Here is a 24,111-nt window from a genome sequence, read left to right as displayed (position 1 = left end):
ATCCACACTACACTACCGTTACGTAATTTCCAGTCTTGTGTGTGTGTATATAGTGAGGAGGTGTGTCTATTGTGTGCATGGGTGAGTAATACCATGTGTAATACTGTTTATGTGTGTGTGTGTGCGCGCTCTCTCTCGCTGTCTCTCGCTGTCATCCCTCCCCCATCTGAAGCTGTTTGGTGTTCAACTGTTGCTTTCCTTCATCTTCATCTTTTCTCCCGGAGCAGCTTCCAGTATGATCATAGCAGATAAAATCTTTAGCACTCCTCAAAAAAAAGGGAAAGAAAACCAGAACTTGCCTCATGCTGTGTTGTTTTGCTGTTAAAGGATGAAGTGGGCGATGGAAATCCGGCTGTGAGAGATGATCCGTCTCTGCAGGAACAGGTCCAGGCCTGGCTCAAACAGAACCAATTCCAGAACATTCTTCAGCAAGGTATTCCAGCCTACATGCTCTCAGCTTTCAATTCTTCACAGGGAAGATATGTAATGTTGATCCGTGTGAAGATCCTGTGTTCTTAGTATTTGTTGAGTTAGTTAGCGATTGATAAGGATGTTTGAGTAAATCTGATCAACTCAGAATGGACTGTTTGAAGCCTTTGCTCAGTGGATTCTGTTTGCTTGAGTACACAGAGGATTTTACATAATCAGTATCTTCATCAGTGCTGACAAATGTTTTACAAGGTATAAACCACATGATGCCGTCACAATTTCCTCTGGGACAATATGAGGCAGAGAAATCTGTTTAAAAATACTACTAATTTGAGAGTATTAATAAGAGTTTTAACATTATATATTAACAATAATAATAATAATAATAATAAACAGCTGTCAGCAGCAATTATATGGGTTTTAAGTGATTTAAGGCCTTTAAGCACGTGTAAAACTATATTACGTTTTATTTAGCAAGCATGTAAACAATTAAATCATAGAAGGAAAATAACAAAACTTGTTACCGCCAACTAGTGGCCGATTTCTTTCAACATTCTTACAGACCTCTAGGACCATGTGTCGAATTTTCCCACTGAGTTTCGTTCCGATCGGCCTCCGGTAACCTTGTCTAATTGGTGCCAATGACGGCCATATTTTTTGAGATACGCCAATTTCCCCCCTGACTATCATGGCACTTTGGACAAAAAAAGAGTGCATGACAATTGTCAAGTTAATCGGACTAGTGGTTGGGTGTTTCATGATTTTGTTCCCCTGTTATAGCGCCACCAAGTGGCCAATCGTCTTGATTTTTGTCACATGATCTCAGATTGAGCTCATACACGTGTCCATATACCAAGTTTGGTGAAAATATCTTGTTAGTGAGCTATAGCCATTTTAATAAAAGATAGAAAATTTTGGCTACAATTAACTTTTTATTTGTTTTATTTTTTATAAATATTGATATTAATTCTCCAGAGAATATTTCTATTTCTGCGCTGGTTTGGTTCCAAGCAGGCAAAAAAACTAGGAACAGTTCGCAAAAGTAGGTTTTAGAAAATAAACCAAAATGCCTGGAAATTGTAAGGATGGAAAAAAGGGAAACGGCAAACGTTTAACAAACTTTAATAATTAAAAAAAAAAATGAAATACATTTTTTTTTTAAAACGCTGAAATATTATGTTATCAGTGATGGTAATAGTAAAAGGGTCACTAGAGAAATATGATAAAAGTCACCAATGTTTGATAAATGATTAATTTTATTAATACTAATCATAACTAATTCTTCTGCCAAGTTATATAGTTTACTGTAGTACATATAGGTGCATTAATATGAATGCTGAACATTCATTTTATAGCTTAAACATGGCTCATCCAAACAAAATTTGATTAATTCAGTTCATGAGTATTTTCATGATTCGATTATCTCAATGGTGATTAGGGATTAGAGGATTAGAGAAAGATTGTTTTGTGAAATCAATTTTAGTTGTTTGCTGTCTGTGATATTTGCGATTGTGCGACAGGTTCTTGTTCTCTAAAGGGCCTTCGGGTGAAAGTATTCAGACAGGAGTCAAAAACCCAGTGGCTGCCTGGAGTCATCACACACCACGACCAAAACAACAGAACCGTAGCTATCATGACTGACCAGGTGAGACCACATAAACACATATATCATGTTGTGTATAGTAACAATAATATAAAATATGTTTTATATAAAGGTTATTTTTTCATCAGGTTCGAGAGATTGTGAATGTAGATCCGTCGCTGGTTCAGATGATGTTACTAGATGATATCACCCACTCCTCACTAATGGGAGACCACTCAAAACGCAAATCACATATCACCAAGATCAATAGGATTTTTCTTGTGAGTGAAGACGTTCATTTCTTCAACATACTAGTTTTATGCCAAAAGTGTACACAGAAAAAGAAAAAAAAAAAACAGAAAAGAGCCTTGTATGCTTCTAACATGTTATATGTTTGGCAACAGTTCTTCTAATCCTAATTGATCAAGTGTGTTTCATTTCTTAAACAACCAACCATGTTGGAAGACCAAACATTGATGCATGTCTTGATGGAAATCAACATCACAACATTTATTTCCATCAAGAAGTGCATACATTTTTGGTTATGAATGTGTAATGACAATACAAGAGTCAAGCTTTACTTTCAGTGAATTTAAGGTCTGGACTCAAGGTCACCGGTTCATGTGTGAAAATAATCCAATCATAGACTGTTATATTTTTTGAACATTTCACAAGCAACACAGCATGAAACAATTCCTGATTGACAGATTTTTTTAAAAAGTAGAAAGGGGGGCACAAGCAAAAACAAGTTTGAGAACCACTGGGTTACAGGTATAGGAAAAGTTTTCAGTGAGGGGTTTGGAGTAGGGTTAGTATTAATATTTTGCTTTAGTATTGACTCATGATATGTCCACATTTAGACAGCTCACAAGTCAATGTTTGTGTTTGTGTCTTCCAGGGCACAGAAAGCATATCAAACAACACTACAATAAATGACCAGGTAGAGACTCTAATACACTTCCATATACATGTTAATTACAGTAAAATGCTTATACATCCTCTAGTTTAAAAACACACTCTGTCTCTGTGCTGAAGGTGTGCAGCTCCAGACCAGTACAGCAACAGTGTGCGCTGAGCACACAAAACTGCCGAAAGGAAGAGGATGGTATGAGTGACGAAAAGAGGAGTGATGAGGAAAGAGGTGAGCTGTAGCCATGGATAATGATTATGTTGATATTATGAGCTCCATCTGTGTGAAATTGCATTTAGCTGTAATCACATTTATGGCATTAGCTTGATACGGAGTGCTTTTTTCTTCTAAAAGTGTTGATGAGAATCTTTGATGTAGCTTGCTATGTACATTTTTCTAAATCATTGTTATTGATCTTATTATATTTTTGTATTCCTAGATTCTTCCAAATCTAAAAACAGCAATGGTGAGAGAAAAAGGAGGAAAGAAGATGAGGAAAAAGATGACAACCAGAGAAAGAGATCGAAGAGGTTGAAAGCAGGCAGTGTGTCTGACTTGTCGGAGAACAGTGATTCTGAAAATTCCAGCTGCAGAGTGCAGGATTCATCCTCGGATTCAGGATCAAAGAGGCCGCTAAAACAGCGTTACACTTCAAAGAGACCATTGGACCGTGAGGTTCACCCCTCCCATAAAGGTGGGGAACCTTCTCCCAGCCAATTAGGAGATAGTAAGACACAGAAATTGGTAAAAGCTCGTCCATCCAATTCCCCTAGTGCATCCTGCAACGGGGCATTCAGTAACACAGAGGCACAGGAGTGTCCTACTGGCGTTAGTGCTGGGAAATCAGAGGAGAAAGGTGATGGAGCAATGACAGAAATAGAGGACAGGAGTGAGGGGGCATCTCGAGAGGACTCAGAGGCTGTGTCTGCACTTCTGGCATCCCAAGAGAGTGAGCAGCTGGTCTCCATTGAAACCACATGTGTTGTGCTACACGCATCACCTCCCGAGTGTGAAGGAGCGGAAGGTGAGCATGAGATGTCGACAAATGTTTCGGAGGTCAGAGGGTCAGAGTTTAGCCACACAGAGGCTAGGGGGTCAGAGTTTAACCAATCAGAGGTCAGGAGGTCAGAATTTCCTCATTCTGTGGCCATTACCACCTTCAATGACAATGCAGGCACAGTAGGAGAGGAGCCAAGAGGAGCACCCCCTTGCTCTCCTGTCAAACCTTGTAGCAAAAAGGAGGATGTGGATTCTAAACAGAGATGCTCTCCAGAAGTTGTGAACCCAGAATACGGACCTGCAATTTCTTTGGAAGCTACCCACCAGCCTAGTGTGCATGCCAGTCCTTGCTCCTCTCCCGATATCATATCTAAACCTCAGACTTTACGGGAGATGTCCAGACAGAAGCAGGGTGCATCTCTAGAAATGGCCCTGTTGAAAGAGGACACTCCTCTGCCTAAATCTATGGACCAAACTCTTACCAATCTTAAAATGGCACCAAATCCAAAAGTTACCTGCTCCACAACTCCAGTCCTGACTCCGACCCCTTCTCCATCCCCAAACCGATCCAAAACCCCAACACATTCTCCTCCCAGTACACCTAATCGCACTCCCACTCCAGAAAAATCCACCAAAAGTCCCCTCATTGTGGACAGAAAGGATCCCTTTACTATATACAGAGACCCTGCATTAGTCCGTGTAGAGCTTGAGGCCCACCCTCCTTATATCCAGCCCCCTCACACACCCCCAAACCCCAAACACCATCTGAAGACGCCATCTCCCTCCTCCAGCTCACCCAACCTTACTCCTGTTTCGTCCCACAGCAAGCTACTGAGTCCCTCCCCTCATCCTGCAAATCTCTCACCCATTCCCCTCCACTCCCAGCCTCCCCTCTGCTCCCTGAGCACACCCCACTCAACCATCCCTCACCCGCACCTCCTTCCATCCCTTCTACCTGCGCTGTCCTCATCTGCCACAATCTTGGCTGGACATCCTCGTATTGGAGCCCTAGGACTTCCCCACCATCCTTTAGCCCTTGCGGGTAACTCTTCTCTCATGGGCCAGACCACTGGTGCAGCTCCTCTGGCACCTCTCGGGCTTTATCCCCTCTTGTGGCCTCCTTTTCCCAATGGAGCCCATAGCTACCATGGACTGGGCCTGCAAGCATCCAAATGGACACACCCAGACAGCGCTGGCATCTCTGACAGCAATGTGAGGAGGGTAAGTTTCCTTACACATTTCTAGCATGCTGTGGCTGGCACAGCGGCTCAGTTGGTAGAAGGTCTTTCTGTGTGAAGCGCACATACTTTGTGTTATAATTTGAGTTGTTGTGTGTATGGGTTATGATATTTGTGTTGGTGTTATGGTACTTATGCTAACATAGCTAAACCTCATATACTCCGGGATACATCTAGACAAAGCGGAGCATGTCCCCTGAGGTGTGCATGCTGGAAGAGAGCTCCCCTTCAGCTAATACTTTTATGGAAATAATGGGTATTATCCTGACTCCTCAGGATGCCATGCAAGTCAATGATGATTGTATAATATCATCTGGTTTACTTTCAAAGCCCAGATAAAGCATCAAGGGGCAGGTTATGGTATTATGGAGTTATATTGCATTTGGTTGTTTGCATTGTGACAGGCTGAATAGAGATGAACAGGACACTAGGGAAAAGGAAAATGAAAAAGAAAGCTTCAACAATTGATAAATAGATTGATGAACTGAAAGAAAGGCATCCAGGTAGCAGACCCCCCAACCCCCCACCCCCTGGTTTTTTTATGTGGTATCAGGACATCCTTGAGTAACCCACTATTCTTCTCTACTATTATTATGGATGTAAACAAGATGTGTTTATCATTGTGTGTGTGTGTGTGTGTGTGTGTGTGAGAGTGCACACTTGTGTACTCAAGTTCTCTTGTGTACTAGGAGGAGATTGACTTGCACTTTGTGTATCAATTTATTTTATTTTATTATTATTTTTTTTTATCTCCCTAAGCTTTGAAGTCCTTTTGACTGATTTAGATTGATCCAAAACAGGTTTTATAAATAGATTTGTCTGAAACTCTGTATGTTTGTCTGTGTGGTAACAGAACTCCCCAAGCCCTTGGCCCACCCCTGTTACTAATGCAGACGGTCAAGGGATGCAACCCCCACTCCCCATCCGACCCTCCAGTGCGGACTCTCAGAGAGCATCTAGGAACATTCAACATTGCATGCCTTCCTCCAAAACCACAGAGTAAGTTTCCAGCTCAGTCCTGCACAAACTTTGATTGACTTCATCTCATTATTGTACCTTTAATTCACAACATTGTTGTTTTTTGATTGTCTGACAGACACTGCTGAGTGTTATTCATTTTCTATAATTGATTATTGACTGCATTGCACTTCCATATCACTTTCCAAATTCTTCATGATTCTTCACTAGAAATGGCTTGGCTGTCTTAAGCAAGATCTGACTGTTGAATTATTAAAATGAACATTGCCAACCTAGGGTGTGCATTAATTATGTGCATTAATTTTCACTTATGGTCCATCGTCAACATCAATTATAGCTTGCATATCAGACAGACTGCAGCAAGATTTTCCACATTCATTCCTGCTGTTCCTTTTTTTAGAGAGCTGGATAGAAGAGCGATCATCGAGAGCACACTTATCCACACTCACCTCAAATCTGAACAGGAGTGTGTCCGTGCAGCAGTGGGCAAAAACAGGCAGACCTACTCCCCAGTTGCCCCTGAGTCTCCATCAAGTCGAACCAAACAGCCACTTGTTGTTTATGATCTCACGGGTGAGAGAACAAACCGCTACCAGGAAGAGAACCGTCGCATTCTTCTGGAGAGCAGTGAGGTGGCACCATTCACTGCTAAAATGGGCTCGGATAGGGAACTGCGTTACACTAGAAGCCCCACATCTGCCCTTAACACAAAGGAGAGGGAGAGAGAGATGAACAGAGAGAGAGACCAGGACAGTGAGAGAGATGTGCATGCATTCAGGCACACTCTTCCTCCCCGGCCTCATTCGGCCCATCCCACCCCTACCCTCACTCCGAGCAGCTACTACACATCTCTGTCCAACAGCATAGAGAACAAGCCTCCACAACGCAGAGTGCCAGCCAGCAAAGAACTCTACGAGAGGCTCAGTGCCAGCAACACAGTTGCCCCTGTCTTAACTTCCTCCAGCTCACAGGTCTCAATGAGAGCAAGACCTCCGCCTCTCATTAAACGCCACCACGAGAAAGAAGAAGGTCTCCTGGGAAAGATTACAGAGCAACTTGCACATAAAGCATCTTCCATGGAAGCAGTAGAGGTAGCGACTGTGGAGAGAAGGGGGCCATGCTCTTCTCTCATTTCTGTCTCCTCTTGTCCCCGCAATGTGCCTTTGCTTCACCGTGCCCCTATTTTCCACCCTCCGGCACCAACCATTCTAGTTTCTAAAGACTCTGGACATGGCAGATTGTCCCCACCTACTCTCACACCCATTCAGCCAATGAGCTTGTCTGGAAAAGGTCAGAAGCAACAGAGGCCACCCACCCTGTTGCCTGAACTCAAACACGCCACCTTAGATGGGAAAAGACCTGTGCCAGAGAAAGCAACGTCATCACAAGCCTGGGATACCCAATGGGCTGGGGTCATGTTTGGCAGAGAGAAAGTAGGTGGTGGGCCCACAACAAACGGATGTGTAGTCAAACCACAGTCGGCCACTGCTTCAGTCATTGTACGTCCAACAAGTCACACACATTCACCAATAAATTACACAGTGTCTAACAGCTCAGTTTCCCAGGTGCAGTGTGCCCACATAAAGCCATTGGAAAGTTTGTCCAACCCACACTGTAAGGAGGGCAGTGTTCAGCATAAGAGAGGTGTCCTGTGGACCCCTATTGATACTGTTCACCCCATCAACTTGACGGCCCAAAAGGGAGATCTTAACACACCCATAAACATGACAACTAAACCTATTAACACAGCTCAACCAAGTCACGAAGTGACACACCCCATGACAAATGTGAATGCCACATGCTCTAGGATAGACCTAATAGCAGAACACTGCAAAAGGAGAGACGTTGAAGCCATTCAACCAAAGATGGAGCCATTTCCCACCTCTTGTTGCACTTCTAGAGAATTTCCTCATCTGAAGAAACACAGAGCTGGACTAGCTACTGCTGAATCTAGATCTTACACACATACAATTCAGCCTCAAAACACTACACATCCTTCAAATGCTATGAAACATGTAAATAGTAGGTATGGGACTTACACTACACTCACTACACATACGGTGTGTTCTCATGCTTTGGAAAGAGAAAAAGAGTCTGTATTCAACACTAGCACCTCTGATTGTCTCCGACTGGCATCAGGGACTTCCAGCCCTGTACCAACAATCAAACAAACAACAACCAATGAGCAGATACCTTCTTCGGCCGTAACTAACCAGTCAGCTCAATTTAGTCAGAACAACTACCACAAACTGAAAAAAGCCTGGCTGACCCGCCATTCTGAGCAAGATAGAGGCAGTACAGCCTCCCAAACATTAGATGGCACTAAGACAGCTGTAAGTTTGACAGGCATAAGCACCTCTGTGCCAATCAAGCAGGAAGTGAATGGACTGGTAGATAATTGGTGCACTCAGGAGGACAAAGATTCCTCCTTAGACAGCAGAAAGTCCAAAATATTGGACAAGAAGCCTACTCAAGACAACAGCAAGTCTAGTTTGGAGGACGGGAAGTCTAATAGTAATGCTACAAGTTTCAATTCAGAGGACAAAAAATCTGTCATAGCCAATGAGAAAAAAGTGACCGCGGGCAAGAAGTCTTCCTCGGATGATGTTAAACCTCTCTTGGACAGAAATGGAAAGCTGGAGAGTAAGGAGTCCTTTGTGGAGGACAAGAAACCTAATGAAAAAAGATCAACCCCGCTACATATGAAGCCCGAGAGAGAGAAACGAGGCGAGAAACGCCCATTGCAGTCCAGTGGTGACAGCGAAAGTGGAGGAGACTCAGGCAATGAGAGTGAGAGTGGCGGATCAGGACGGAGGTTGAAACGGCAGTCTAAGTCCTCTTTTAAAATAAAGCCTAATGACAGCCAGAAGAAGAAAGTAGATGAGGATGAAGAGGACGATGAAGAGGAAGCCAAATCCAATGGAACTTTGCAAAGTACAAAAGATAAGCCTCAACAAAGGCTTGCTAACAGCAGTGAGTTTTTCCACCTGTTTAAATGCTTATGTATGTTTAGGCATTAAATCATTCATTATAGACCTAGTAAATTATATATAAAACATTTACAGTACATGTAAAAATTGCTATACATAATATACTTTATGATTTTACTATATGATATTTAAAAAAAATCTTGTTTTTGTGTTTGAAATCAAATGTTGTGTTGTGAGTCATCTCAGACCTAATTGGGCTTTATACAAGATTGTTCTCAAATGCCGTTTGAAAAAAAATAATGGGAAAACAATATACCTTTGCAGTATTCAGTGTTGCATTCTGTAGCAGCTCTGTTTAAGATAAACTAGCTAAACAGTTACACATATGGTGTCTTTGCCAAAATATAACTGAGTCTCAGTTTCACCAAGGCATTCAAAAGAGGTAATGAAGGTCTTGGCTATTCAAATCATGCATATTCAAACTGACGCTGAGAATACAAATGTACTCATCTCATCTATGCTATTTCTGTCTCAGATGGCATCCCTCGCTCTGTGCTGAAGGACTGGAGGAAGGTGAGAAAGCTCAAGCAAACTGGAGAAACTTTCTTACAGGACGACTCATGTTCTGAGATTGGCCCCAATGTGCAGAAGTGCCGAGAGTGTCGCTTGGATCGCTCACGTAAATCTCAGGAGCCTGCCATCTCACCTGTCTTCTGCCGATTTTACTACTTCCGACGGTTAGTTTTTCTTGTTGTTGGCTAGTGTTTAACCCTGTACTTGGACATATGTTAACTCCTTCATTTAGGTTTTATTCGTTTAATCATTTAGGTCTTTATTTATTCAAGTCCAACTTTAATGAGGGCATACACTCAAGTTTGTGTAAAACCTGATAATCTTATTATCCATGATTTGTGACTGTTTAATTAAGGCAGGAATATCTGAACTTTTGTATATCTTCACATGGTAAATGTCACAAATCTCCTTATTTCATTAGTGATGTAGAATTAGTTTGAAATGTGTCTTAGTCATTTTGTCAGTATTTCCTTGTTTTATTTTGTATATCCAATAAGCAACAGTCGAACGGCATACTAATTCTTTTCTCTCTTCAGTCTGTCGTACAGTAGGAATGGCGTTGTCCGTGCGGATGGGTTTTCGGTGTCTGAGCAGACAGACGAGGAGGCGGTTACAGTGTGGATAGGGAGCTCAGAGGACGAGGAGGACAAGAAAAGGAGAGAGATGGACCTTGAGACGTCGAAATCTGTCCTCGCGTTCATTGGAGACAAGTTCTGCCAGCTCATAAAGACAGAGGACACTGCCTTCTCCTGGGTCAAGAAAGACAGTACGTCTGTGTGTGTATAATGGCGTATACACAGTCTCTTACTCTTTGTCATTTTGTCTTTTTCACCTTGCCCTGCTGTCTTTTCTCTCATTCCCTTTCTCCAGCTCAGATCATGTGGAAGCGAGCCGTGAGAGGTGTGAGGGAGATGTGTGATGCGTGTGAGGCCACTCTCTTCAACATGCACTGGGCGTGTCACAAATGTGGCTTTGTGGTTTGCATGGACTGCTACAAAGCCAAGGAGAAGAAGAAATCCAAAGGTCACTCGCAAATACATCACAGATTTTACTATTGATTTTGAATTTACCTACAATATTCCCTTTTCTTTTCACCTCTCTGTGGAAGAAGCAAGCTTAGACCGACATGCTTGTACAAATTGGTTTACACTGGTTTGGTCTAGCAGGTTAAATTAATTAATTAATTGGTATTGCTTGCTGAAAACCTGGTCTTGCGAACAGTATTCCAGTAGTCATGGAAAACCTTAAAAAATCAGGAACTGTAAAAGAAAATTCTTTAAAAAAAAGATTATATAAAATCTATAATTTTTACATTTATTTTTCTTTGTGAGTGCAATCTATGTACTATGTTTTTTAAATCCGAAAGTGGAAAACTCAAGAAATACTTGAGTTGAAATACTCAAAAAAAAAGTTCATAGATCAAAACCCGTGGGGGAACTGTTCCCTTTCGAAAGGGAACTCGAGCTGCGTCAGCTGACGCTATGGGGGAACGCCTCCAGCGTGACCGGTGTCTGAAACGTTTATCCAATCACATCAGTCCTACTGACCGGCGACAGCCTCTGACGTCATAGACGTGCGACCAGGAAGTATAAAAGGGCGCCTTGCAAACACAACCGCATCCAATTCGTCTTCAGGGACTGTTTGTCTGATTCGAGAGGAAAAAAGCATCATGTCTAAGCGCACGCACAAGTCAAAGCACGGCTTCAGAAAGTGTGCAGACCCGTGTCCCAGGTTCCTCACACCTGAGGACACACACACACTCTGCGTGTTCTGCCTGGGTGAGGAGCACGCACGGGAGGTGCTGGAGGAGAGTGCCTCCTGTGCGAACTGTGAGCGTCTGTCACTGAAGACGCTCCGCTCTCGTCTGGCCCTCTTCTCGAGGGAAGAGGGTCCAGCGGCTGGGAGTGGTCCCGCTTCGGCCGAGGCCGAGCGGCGACTTATGTCCTGGGGCTCCCAGCTGGATCTGGCCCGCCGTCTAGAGACGGAGGTTGTGCTCGGCGAAGGGCCAGATCACGAGGGGCGGCCGCCGGAGGAGGAGTTGGGTGATAACTCCTCCTTATCGTCGGCCGAGGAGCTCCCGCATCAGCAAGGGATGGAAGTGGAGGGTGGTGAAGCGTCCGAGGCCGAACCCTCCCAGCCATCCTGCCCCGTGTACGGGGAGCTGTTGGAGGTTATGGAGCGGGCTGCCGGGCGGCTACAGTTGCCGTGGCGGCGCGCTAGGGGAGAAGCCGCTCGTCCAAATCGCCTGGACGATCGGTTTCTCTCCGGCCATAACCCCCCGGCTCTTGGGAGCCTTCCATTCCTCCCCGATCTCCACGAGCAGATCGCGGGGGCATGGAGAACCCCGTTCTCGGCTCGCTTATTCCGCCATCAGCGGGCGAATTTCGCTGATGTGGAGGGAGTGGCCGAGGCGGGGTACGTGTCGATGCCGCCGGTTGATGAGACGTTTGCGAACTATCTCGCATCCGGCCGGGCATCGACGTTGAGAACTCCCACCCTGCCGTCTAAGCCGTTGAGAACGACCTCACGGTTAAACGGCAGGGCGTACACGTCAGCAGGTCAGGCGGCGGCGGCGCTGCACACCATGGCGGTGTTGCAGGCTTACCAAGCCGACCTGCTGAGGGACCTCGATCAGGGGGAACGCCAGGGTGGCCTACCCCCTGAGGCGATGGCTGAGCTCCGCCGCACCACAGATTTAGCTCTCCGGGCCACCAAGCAAACAGCAGTCGCCATCGGACGGTCGATGGCGGCTATGGTGGCCACGGAGAGACATCTGTGGCTGAACCTTGCGGACATCGGGGGGAAAGAGAGGTCCTTTCTCCTCGATGCCCCGGTTTCGCCCTCTGAGCTCTTCGGCACCTCCGTCGAGGCGGTGGTGGGAAGGTTTAGAGAGGCGAAGGCGCGCTCAGCGGCTTTTAAAACCTGCATCCCACTGAGGTCCGGGGCCGCGCCCAGGCAGGCGGGTGTCCCTGGTACGTCACGGTCTGAGGACCGGAGACAAGACCAACGAGCGAGCGTGGCCTCTCGGGCGCCCCCTCCATGGCGGAGTAGGGCGCAAAAGAGGCGGGACACCCGGAACTGGAGGAAGGGTGCCGGTGCCGAAGACCGGAACCAGCGTAGGCGGGGGGAAACTCCGCCTACGAGGGCGAAGCGGAGGTAGTAGGTGAGCCCTTCCTTCCACCCTTTTCCTTGGCGCTTGACATCAGGCCGGGCGGGGCCAATGATGAGCGGACGTGAGACTCTGACGGCCCGTCTGGTCTGGTGAGCAGGCGCCCCCGTCAGGTTTGGGGTGCGTTCGTTTATGAGCTTATAGAGAAGTTATCATAAGCACTAGAAGCGGAAAAGTGGCGTTTTCCTTGTGTGAAAGGAGTCGTCTGAGTAAACTCGACCGCTTCCCTGAGTGGGCATGAGGAGGAAGATTCAGCGTTGGACGCCTCATCGGGAAACAACCCTCGGGGTCCGCGCAATGGATACTGTGAGTATATGCCTGTGCACGGATGTCATCACGCGCCGGTGGACAGCGGGTAAGCCTCAGTATGAGGGACGTTTTATGTTCTTAAAATGCTGTGTGCTCCCCGCCGAGGGTGTGTTGTACGGTGTCCCCGTTTGGTGGCCGGAACGATTTATTTAAGGAAGCCGTGAGACGGCTGGTGAGAGCTAGCCTCGCTAGTGGAGAGTAGCCGTCACGTTAAGCCAGTAAAGTAAACATGTTACTTGGTGTGTTCTCTCAGTGCGTTGAGAGCGGTTACCGCTCATTTTCGCGGAAATATGTTTCAAGAGGGAAACTAAGCGAGAGTGGGTGTCCCTAGCGGTTCGGCTAAAAGCTCCGAGCCACCGGAGGGCAAGTGTTGTAGCATTAACCCCTGCGGACGTAAGTAAGCGCGAGGGTGAGTAGGCTAACACACGAACGAAGATATGTGTACCCAACCCTCGAGATATGGGCTTGGGATGTTAAGTTGCTATGGTGGAAAGCCTTAGCAGAGACTGGTATACAGGCAGATAGCTTAGGCTGTGTTTTTACAGGATGATAAAAACCCCTATTCAGCCCCCTCTCATGTGAGAGTCGCCTGGCCAGGGCCCGCCCCCGGGTCTTCGCTCGGGGGTGCGGTAATACAGATGGGAAAAGGTGAGAGCATTATAGTTTTGCAACCTAGCCTGTAAGGCGGTAAGTAAGGTTTGTGGGTCATCTGGGCCAAATACTTTTACCCCATCCAAGGGATGTGGGACTGTGGTAACCATTATTCGCATATTGCAATAATTTGCCCTGTGTTTTTTTGCTCCACCTTTCGTAGGGCTCGGGGTGAGCGACACGCACAACCTGTGTGCCTCTTGAGGGCCCAGCGTTGGATGCTCCCCTGGGAAGCCAAGCATCACCACGGCGACGCCTTGGAGGAAACTGCGGGTTGCTGGAAATAGCAGCGGTCTCCCCGGGGCTGGTGTGGTAAGGAATGAACTCCCCTTACTTAAAGGGGTTGTAAGAGCAATGTGTTGAGTACACCGCTCTGGCGATGCAATTAGGTCTGTGTTGTAGGTTCTGCCGGAGGACTGGGCTTCGCAGGGAGGACCCCGTGAGCCTCCGAATGAAGCCAGCTGTGAGCTGTGAGCAGCCAGCCCGGACAGTCCAGGCAGTAATCTCTGAACAGGAGGCCTCGACGGGCCTTCTAGTTGGAGTGACGACATCGGGGCCCGTGTGCGGGATGGTAAAAAAAAAAAAAAAAAATCTCCCTTTTGTTGTCACAAACAGTATTGTCTCGTCAACAGGCTTCGTCAGCCAAGCAGACAGCCATGGTTAGCCCGACATGGAGCAGCCAGCATTCATCCGACCTGCCAGCGAGTATTCATCGCTGGCATGGCTACAAGCCCAGTTAGTAGGCCTCCCTAGGCCTCCCTGAGGGCCTGCTGGGGTGCAGCAGGCCTTGCCGGGCCTCCCTTGAGAGGGTATTCCCGTGCTTCAGGTGCGAGACGGCAGGTAGTAGGCCTCACCAGGCCTCCCTGAGGGCCTGCTGTGGTAACAGTAAGCCTCGTCTGGCTTCCCCCAAGGGGTCGTTCCTGGGCTTCAGTCACTGGATGATAGGTAGTAGGCCTCGCGGGGCCTCCCTGAGGGCCTGCTGGGATGCAGCAGGCCTCATCTGGCTTCCCCTGAGGGGGTACTCCAGGGAACCAGCGCTGGATAACAGCTCCCGGGCTCCAGTCACCAGATGGCAGGTAGCAGGCCTCACCAGGCCTCCCGGAGGGCCTGCTGGGTTGCAGCAGGCCTCATCGGGTTTCCCCTGAGGGGGGGGCCCAGGGCCTCGGCCTCTGGGTGACAGGGGTTAGGCCTCGCTAGGCCTCCCCGGAAGGTGAGCAGGGAGCATGGTTGCTAGCCGGGGCGGTTAGCATGATCTGCTATCAGGTAGCAGGCCTCACCAGGCCGCCCTGAGGTCATTCCCCGGCCGAAGTGCCGGCTACGAGTAGCCTGGCAGGTAGTAGGCCCTGCGGGGCCTCCCTGGGGGAACGAGTTCCTTGGAAGGAGACACAGAACTGGAACTCAAGCTGACAGCTAGTGGTTCCTGCCGTCAGGCTTCGGTTCTAGCCGGCAGCACCTGATGGCAGGTGCATACTCTAGCACGACGAGTTTACACTGCTGCTATGCGGTCCTTACAGGACAGGGACCTGCATAGGTTGCCTACAGCATGGTACCTACCAGGCAGGCTTAAGAGCTCCCCTCTTAGGAGGGTTGTCTGTGAGCTTACGGCCGCTTGGGCCTGGTCAGTTGGTCGTAGGCCCCTCGGGGCCTCCCTGTGAGATCAGCCTGTAGGCCTTCTCAGGCCTCCTGAGCACCCCTGTAATGTATGTGCTCGGTAGATCCTAGGATTGAGCAGCTGACTCCCCTCGCTAGCAAGGGTGGGAAAGCATTACGCTGAGCGCTGTTCTCCAGGATAGCCCGTCTCTGAGTTCCGGCCTGAGGCGGACACTGCCAGTTCGCAGTCCCTCAGCTTGATGCCTCTCCAGAGGCGAGTTTCCAGAGGCTCTGTTGTTAGCAGACTGGGCTGGCAGACGGAAGCGTCCCGCATAGTGACGCCAGGTCAAGCCTCCCTGGTGGCATTCGGTGAAGTTCTTCCCGAATAGTGACTGGCTGGGGCGCCCTCGGGTCCCCTAGCCACATTCCCTTAAAGGAACCCCTTCTGTCGAACAGGTTGGTTCCAGGCCTTTGAGCGGCCAGGGTAGGGTACATAAAGGTGCCCCAAGGCCACAGCTCGGGCTATGACCGTAGGGAATGCTGTCACTGACAGCCTAATGTGACCAGAGGGGGAGTGGTTCAGGCATTTCAGTTGAATTTGCTTGTCCTGACAGTGGTCACTGCCAGTAGGCATGCACTCCCCTCGGCATGGCGGCGTGGGTATATCGTTCCCCATAGCGTCAGCTGACGCAGCTCGAGTTCCCTTTCGAAAGGGAACGTCCCTGGTTACGACTGTAACCTTAGTTCCCTGAGAACAGGGAACGAGACGCTGCGTCACTTTTGCCATACCTCGGGGCCTGCCTGCCTGTAAACAGTCCCTTCAGACGAATTGAATGCGGTTGTGTTTGCAAGGCGCCCTTTTATACTTCCTGGTCGCACGTCTATGACGTCAGAGGCTGTCGCCGGTCAGTAGGACTGATGTGATTGGATAAACGTTTCAGACACCGGTCACGCTGGAGGCGTTCCCCCATAGCGTCAGCTGACGCAGCGTCTCGTTCCCTGTTCTCAGGGAACTAAGGTTACAGTCGTAACCAGGGACGTTTTCATTAGCCATAAGATGTGTTTTGGTCGATCGGATCACAAGTAGACGAGAGAGACACATTCACGTTTACACCTGCTGTTACATCTTTCGTCTTCAGCCGACAAAATTCAAATCCCCTTTGGCTAGTGCGCTTCCCATAATGTTTAAGTCTGTAGGTGGAGAGTAGATTGTCTTTTGCAGCTGTTTGAACACATTCGACTACAGGAGTGTTGACACTACGAAAGCAATTCGGTCAAATGCCTTTTCGACTACTTTTGGAAGTGGTCTAAAGTGGACAAGCTCAAAATGTTTTAGACCCCATTTACACCTGTATATAGCGTCGTCCACTTGTGATCAAATCGGCCAAAAAACATCTTAATACCAGGTGTAAACAGGGTCTTAATGGTTAAGCCCATCAACATCCAAAACATAACATATCCTGGTCTTTTCAGCAGGTTGTTTTGGTTGTCTCTTTCCGCAAAATATGTATGCTTTTCTTATTTTATCATTCAGATAAGGATCTTTATGTCTGGGTCCGATGTGTAAAAAACCAGCATCATGACCTGAAGAACCTAATGCCTACTCATATTGTACCTGAAACAGGTAAGCATTTGTGTAATTATTAATACACAAAATATCACATCCTCTTCTTTTTTACTTTTGAGTGTGAACCTGATAGTAAAAGTATTCTATTGCCATCTTTCCTTAAGCATTGACAGACATGCAGAGCTCTATGCACTCAATGAAAGAAAAGTTTGGAATTTCATCACAATGTCTCTGCACTGACAACAAAACCCTCAACCCCAGCACGGCCACTACCAACGGACTCGCACCAGTAAGACTCTAACTTCACATGATGATTTATTTTATGGCAAGTCACAAAATTTGTGCAGCTCCTCTTGCTTTAGATTTATATTTACATAGTATGTATTTGGATTTTGCACTCAAGGTATACAGTCCATGCATTTCCTAGGACTCAAACTTATGACCTTGAGGTCGCTAAAGCCATTATGTACTGCTTAAACTACTGGACTGTTAAGGTGCATATGAAGCTATATAGTTAGTATAGCTGTTTTATGAAAGTATTTGTGTGACATCAGCTTTCAGACAGCGATCGGATTGACTTGAAGAGCCGGCAAATCCCAGACCAGCAGAAGAACACACAGCATGTCACACTGAGAGCACCCTCTGAGAGAAGAGGTAAGGAAGTGCCTACAAAACCACACAAAACCAAACACAGATCATTCATCCATTTTGCACTTCCATCTCTTCCATTTAAATCTGAGTTTTCATTTTCCTAACCAGTCATGTCCAAAACTAGTGATAAGACAATTAATTTGTTACTTTTTCACAACATGCCAACAGGCTCTGCCCACAGTGAAATCTCAAAACTTCTCTTTCACATAATGTATTGAACATCAAATATGTTTTCAGTGGCTTTTGTCACTTTGCACAGCATTTTGTTTTCATTGAAAAAGACTTAGAGCTTGTAACTTCCGGTCGCACCTGGTTTTAACACAATTTTGACACATTTTGGGTATTTTCTGAAGAAAATCAATCTCTTGAGATGAATGGTTTTGATATGTTCTTATTTATCAGAGAAGGCAGAGTGTGACAATATGGAAGCTCACAGTAGGAAGTCCATGAGCCCCGAACAAGGATCAACATTACGTGACCTTTTGACCTCCACAGCTGGGAAGTTACGTCTTGGGTCCACTGGAGGTGCCTTTGCACCGGTTTTCAACTTGTCAGAACAGGTTTGATATATACATGATCGTACAAATGAGAATATATAACATGTAGATAGCTAAACTGGGTTTATCTCTTGTAGCAAACTCTTTTTATGCTTCATTCTTTAGGTAACCCAGAGCTCGCGCTTGCCCAACATCCTGGATGACATTATTGCTTCTGTAGTAGAAAATAAGATTCCCGCTACAAAGATGGCCAGGCCGGGGCTGAATCAGGATTTGCTGCCAGAGGAGGAGGTGGGGCAAAGGTCAGAGGGGGTGAAGCTTGATGAAAGCCCATTGGCTCATCCCCACACCATTGTCCCTCATGATTGGCTAGGAAGCCACCGGCTGCTTTGGCTTAAAGATCACCACCACCAAGGCAACCAAATACTGTTTAAAGAGAACTGGACACAAGAGCAGGTTTGCATATCTCATGCTAGTGGACCATTAACTGTATCAATATAGGTACTAGGTGAGAAGGGAAAAAATGTATTAAAGTAATAGTTCACTTTAAAATGAAAATTCTGTCATCCTTTACTCACCCTCAAGTTGTTTAAACCTGTATGAATTTCTTTCTTCAGCTGAACGCAAGGGAAGATATTTTGAAGAATGTCAGTAAACAAACAGTTAACTGGAACCATTAGTATTATATCTTCCCTTGTGTTTAGCTGAAGAAAGAAATTCATACAGGTTTGAAACAACTAGAGGGTGAGTAAAGGATGACAGAATTTTCATTTTAAAGTGAACTATCCCTTTAACGAAATACAGTGAATCCCGCTCTTAGGATTTAATTACTTAAATCCCAAAAATAATTTAATTATTTAAAAAACAATTGCTGTGGGAATTTTGTTATTGGTTGTTTTTAACTGAACTTAGAAATGTCTTTTTGTATGAACATTTTTGTTCTTCTTCATTCTGAAGCTCATGTTTGTGTGATGTATCTTTAGCCGGTGCTGGTGTCCGGATTGCACAAGAGTTTGAATGCTAATCTGTGGAAGCCTGAGCACTTCAGTCGTGAGTTCTCCAGCCTCCACAGTGACCTCTACAATTGCCGAGACGGGAGCGTCACAAACTCCAAGGTCAAGGAGTTCTGGGATGGTTTTGAAGATGTGTCAAGTGAGTGATCTAGTGTTCATTTTTTAATTTGCTGAATACGATTTTGTATTACTGTGCACTAAATACTGTTTGTGTATATGACCCATAGAGAGGCCAAAATCTACTAAAGGGGAGTCAGTGGTGTATAGACTGAAAGACTGGCCATCAGGGGAGGAGTTTCTGGCACTCATGCCTGCCAGGTACTGGAGCCCTTGGAAACATTTGAAGCATATGTTGTCTTTCAGACCTTGCCAGTATTTGCATAAAATGCCACTTTGTACTGCTAATGCTTCCTCAATTTTAATACACTTTCACCACTATTTGAATACACCTCTACTCAAGCTTAGAACTCAGGCATGCAGTAATAGTGTAGCAAGTAGCAGAATTAAAAAATGCATTAATTTCTCCATAGAGAAATAGATTTCTAGCGATAAATGACCATCCTTCTAGTTAAAAGGACAGTTCACCCAAAAATGAAGATTCTTTCATTTACTCACCCTCAAGTTCTTCCAAACCTGTATGAATTTCTTTCTTCTGCTGAACACAAAAGAATATATTTTATAGAATATGGGGATCCATTGACTTTTCAAAGAATGGGGAAAAATGTTATAGAAGTAAATGTTAAACTCTAACTGTTTGGATACCTCCATTATTCACAATATATTTTTTGTGTTCAGCTGAAGGAAGAAATTTATACAGGTTTGGAAGAACTTGAGGGCGAGTAAATGGTGACAGTTTTGTCCATTTAATAAGAAATGTGGAATTGCTTTTTATTTTGCATATGCTTCAATAAGACATTATTTCTTGATTTGGCGTAAAATGTAAATAAATTACAATTAAAATCCTGAAAAACAAGAATTCACTGTAAATGATGAGTGCTCAAAATGTTATGAAACTATCAAGCCTCATTAAACAACACTAGTATAATATAAACAGAATTATAGTCATCATTATTATAATTTTAATTTTAGAGATTATTTAGTTAAATAGTTTTGACATGAATCCTTTTAAATCATAATTATAAAAAAGGACATTGGTTTAATGGCATATGTTGTGTGCACATCTCAGATATCATGATGTGATGAAGTCTTTGCCAGTACCAGAGTACACAGACCCAGAGGCTCAACTGAACCTGGCCTCACATCTGCCCTCCTTCTTCATTCGACCTGACCTTGGTCCTCGCCTCTGCTGCGCCCACGGTATTCTTTCTTTCCTGTAGTCCCTGACAGTGCTGTTGTGCTCTATGTTATGCAATGGACCTTATGTTCCTGCATTTGTTCAGGTATAACAACATGTCCAGAGCAAGATTTCGGCACCAGTAATCTACATGTTGAAATCTCAGACACCATGAGTATTCTGGTATATGTCGGGTTGGCCAAAGGAAATGGAGCCCCATCTAAAGCAGGTACTTCTAAAGTAAACATGAGATTGTGAGGCTGAATGACACTGACATTTTCCTCTAAAATATTGACTTTGTAAGTTTGCATATACATTACATTATTTAACAGTAAAATATTTTGCTTTGTCGGGGAGGTGGATTTGAATGCAGAAACATCCTGCATATGGAGTGTAAAAATAATATACAACAGTCAACAGTTGCACATCAATACAAAATCATTCATCACTTCCTGTAACATCATTGCTACCATGATGTCTCTTTTAATGTTTATAATGTTGATAAATAAGAAATTACCATAAGAAAAAATGATTTTATTCAACAGACCCAGGTTTGAGATTTGCGACTCAAACTTAAAGGCTTAGAGGAGTATACCTGTGTGTTTACAGAGTCTTGGGAATTGCTAAAATAAAACTATATTGGTGTCCTTTAAAATGCCACCATGAGACCTTTTAAAGGAATATTGTGAACCATAACATGTGTGCAAGACTGCATTAATTTGGTTGTTAAACCCTTTGTGTGTTAGGTATATTGAAGCTCTTGGAGGGGGAGTTTCTGGATGAGAGTGTCAAGAAACGGATGAAAGACCCTAATGAGATCCCAGGTGCTCTGTGGCACATCTACATGAGTAAAGACCTACAAAAGATACAGGAATTCCTACAAAAGGTACCACACTACTTAATCATGTAAAGCTTATGACCTTATGTACTTACTGGTAAGAAATGAGTTACCCAAACTAATGCTGGTAAAGTATGGGGTGTCTTGGCCCTTTGTTGTTCTCCCTGTACATGCTCCTGAATCATGCTATTAGCCTGCATTACTATGGAGACAATACAGCTCTGTATTTCCTCTAGATTAAATTAGTTCACTAAACATTTAAAGGTTATTTTGCTGCTTTAATATACACCCCCTCTTCTTTAACCAATGAGAATATACTATTCATGCTTTTGTGTGTGTATGTAGGTTGCTGCTGAGCAACAGACTGAAGCAGATCCAGGGACAAACTCAGACTCCGAGTGGGACAGTGATGCCAGTGATGCCGACCCCCTGCGTGAGGGCGGCTGGTATCTGAGCCCCAAACTGAGACAAAAGTTACAGGAGGAATATGGCGTAGAGAGCCGCACACTCCTCCAGTTCCATGGAGATGCTGTTATCATCCCTGCTGGAGCTCTTCACCAGGTACATACCACACTTACATTACCAGCTACATCCTCCTAAGGCAATCTGTCCTGTGCTCTTGGGAAGGATGGCTGGTTATTTAAAGCTGTCAAAACACCAGGCATTCAGTATTAAGAATTTCACGCTGTGTGTTTTTAGGTGATGAATCTGCACAGTTGCATCCAAGTGAATGTAGACTTTGTGTCCCCTGAACACGCGCACAACTCCTATTATTTAACTCAAGAGCTCCGACCTCTCAAGGACCAAGTGAACTATGAAGACAAACTCCAGGTACCTCCATCTTTCAACTGTGGCCTATTTTGTTGAGAATTTCATTTCCATTCATTCTTTTAAATTCTGACTTAAGGATGGAATACACTTCATGATTTTTACCTTGATTAAGGAGTTCGCCAACACTATTTGAGCCAGTCTGCAGATTTTGGTCGGTCAGAGTTGACCGATTGCACAGAAAATCACGTAGTGCATGATTCCAGACAATGATTCCATCCAGTTGGAGGATATAAAACACTTATGGCCCTATTTTAATGATCTGAGTGCATGGTCTGAAGTGTGTACAAATCCACTTTTGTTAGTTTAACGAAGGAAAAAATGGTTGACATGCCAGGCACATGGTCCAAAGGGGTTGTACCTAGTCTCTTAATGAGCCATGGGTGTGTTTTGGGCATAATGTGCAATAAACCAATCTGAGGCCCATCTCCCATCCCCTTTAAAACCCAGTTACGCAATAAGCAGAGTGTATGCGCATTGTACACCCACCTAGAGGTGCACATTACTAAGGCAACCTTTAAATAACACGAAAAATACTGCGCTATTGACTTTAGACCAGGTTTCAGTTGGTGAACTGTGTAGTCGTTTTCAGTTGCCTCAGAATAGCAACGCACCAACAATGCACCTGAACACACCTCGTTTTCAGTCCAGCACACCCATGGGCAAACAGATGGGCATGAGTGTATTAACTTAAACAACATGGCGCTAGATGTGAAAATGATACCTGCAGCAGCTTGAAACGCCTAGCAATGTGAGTTTGAACAAATTTAGACTGATTGAAAGTCTGGTAGTGTGTGATCCTTGTGTGGTCGTTTAGTGTATGATGTCTGTTTTTCTTTCAGAAACCATTCACAAAGTCGGCAAGTGTTCAGATTTTAAAAGTTGTATAGTGTATTCCAGCCTTTAGTAATAAGAAAGAGGGATTATTAACTTGATTGCTAGCCTATTCCAGTTTTATAATCCCTGATTGTGATGCTTACATTTTTCATATACCATAGTCTAAGTAAAATCCACAATTCCACAATATCTTTTCATTCCTTTTTATTGTTTAGGTGAAGAACATCTTTTATCACTCCGTGAAAGATGCTGTGGCCACATTGAGGAACCATTTAAAGGAGAAGTGCACAGACGAGGTAAAACAGGAGTCCTGACAATGCATCACCCCCTCTGTCCAAACCCTTGGAGCATAAAAACAATCCCAAGACTCTCAAAGAAAGAACCTCTGTGATTCCAACACAACGGGCCACTCTGAAAAGCTTGGTGACTTCCTCTATGTCACGCTCTTCTCTTTGATTTTATTCTCTTTGTTTGACCTTCCCCGTTGTGTCTTCCTGAATGGACAGGTGGTGAGGTAAGCGGTACAACAAACAAGATAAAAGTAGTACACTGTGCTCTCCAGACAGGTGCAGTGGACTTTAAAGCCCATCGCTTCCACTCTTCGCACATGCAGAAGGCCATGGAAAACAATATGAAAGAAGAACACTGGCAAATACATGTTTTTCCAAAGGCGATAATGATCCATGATCTGTTCTGTATCTGTAGTTCTTGCACTTCGAAGTGTTCACCATGCTGTGTTTTGGACCGTTGGAGAGAGCAGAGATTCTAACACAATCGTTGCAGCATTCCCATTCCATCACATTAGCAGCTGCCAAACTGACAGGTTTTATTATGTTAAAGCAACATTAAATTATTTACAGTTTGGCAAATATTCACTGTGCAGAGGGAGAATATTAAAAAGAAAATTGCTGTTTATTCTGTGTTTGTTTGGAAAAAAATATCTTGGAAAATTTTCAGCTGAAATGTAATATGTAAATAGCAGAATATACATATATAAATATATATATATATATTAATTATGATTTTCTATAACATGGTGTGCTTTATTTGCTGTTTGTGTTGTTTGCTACTGTATGTACATTGAAGTTAAAGAAACGTTTTACATTTTCCATTAAAAATGGAATAATCACAAATTATGTCTTTACATGCTCCATTAATATCTATAAAAAATAATTAAAGATTATTCAGTTGGTTTTTTATTTTTATTTTAAGGTTTTTATTTAAAGGG

General features: G+C 44.7%; 1 protein-coding gene across 1 annotated transcript in view; it reads left to right on the top strand.

Annotated features, from left to right (window-relative positions):
* The window catches only part of jmjd1ca (jumonji domain containing 1Ca), an 83,019-nt gene extending 58,953 nt beyond the window's left edge, over positions 1–24,066 (top strand). Inside the window, exons 4-27 of the mRNA XM_067455007.1 lie at positions 328–433; positions 1,950–2,074; positions 2,161–2,292; positions 2,910–2,951; positions 3,047–3,152; positions 3,361–5,141; positions 6,012–6,157; positions 6,537–9,109; positions 9,602–9,803; positions 10,176–10,405; positions 10,510–10,662; positions 16,893–16,982; positions 17,090–17,214; positions 17,480–17,579; positions 17,979–18,136; positions 18,239–18,529; positions 19,057–19,225; positions 19,314–19,404; positions 20,273–20,403; positions 20,487–20,609; positions 21,127–21,266; positions 21,564–21,779; positions 21,918–22,049; positions 23,099–24,066. Of these exons, the coding sequence (XP_067311108.1) occupies positions 328–433; positions 1,950–2,074; positions 2,161–2,292; positions 2,910–2,951; positions 3,047–3,152; positions 3,361–5,141; positions 6,012–6,157; positions 6,537–9,109; positions 9,602–9,803; positions 10,176–10,405; positions 10,510–10,662; positions 16,893–16,982; positions 17,090–17,214; positions 17,480–17,579; positions 17,979–18,136; positions 18,239–18,529; positions 19,057–19,225; positions 19,314–19,404; positions 20,273–20,403; positions 20,487–20,609; positions 21,127–21,266; positions 21,564–21,779; positions 21,918–22,049; positions 23,099–23,197 (7,461 nt within the window). The 3' untranslated portion in view covers positions 23,198–24,066. The remainder of the gene's footprint in view (positions 1–327; positions 434–1,949; positions 2,075–2,160; positions 2,293–2,909; positions 2,952–3,046; positions 3,153–3,360; positions 5,142–6,011; positions 6,158–6,536; positions 9,110–9,601; positions 9,804–10,175; positions 10,406–10,509; positions 10,663–16,892; positions 16,983–17,089; positions 17,215–17,479; positions 17,580–17,978; positions 18,137–18,238; positions 18,530–19,056; positions 19,226–19,313; positions 19,405–20,272; positions 20,404–20,486; positions 20,610–21,126; positions 21,267–21,563; positions 21,780–21,917; positions 22,050–23,098) is intronic.
* The last annotated feature ends 45 nt before the right edge of the window (positions 24,067–24,111 follow it).

This window comes from Pseudorasbora parva, chromosome 10 (genome assembly GCF_024679245.1).
Source record: "Pseudorasbora parva isolate DD20220531a chromosome 10, ASM2467924v1, whole genome shotgun sequence".
In the NCBI taxonomy this organism is placed as follows: domain Eukaryota; kingdom Metazoa; phylum Chordata; class Actinopteri; order Cypriniformes; family Gobionidae; genus Pseudorasbora; species Pseudorasbora parva.
This window is presented reverse-complemented; position numbering and strand designations above follow the sequence as displayed.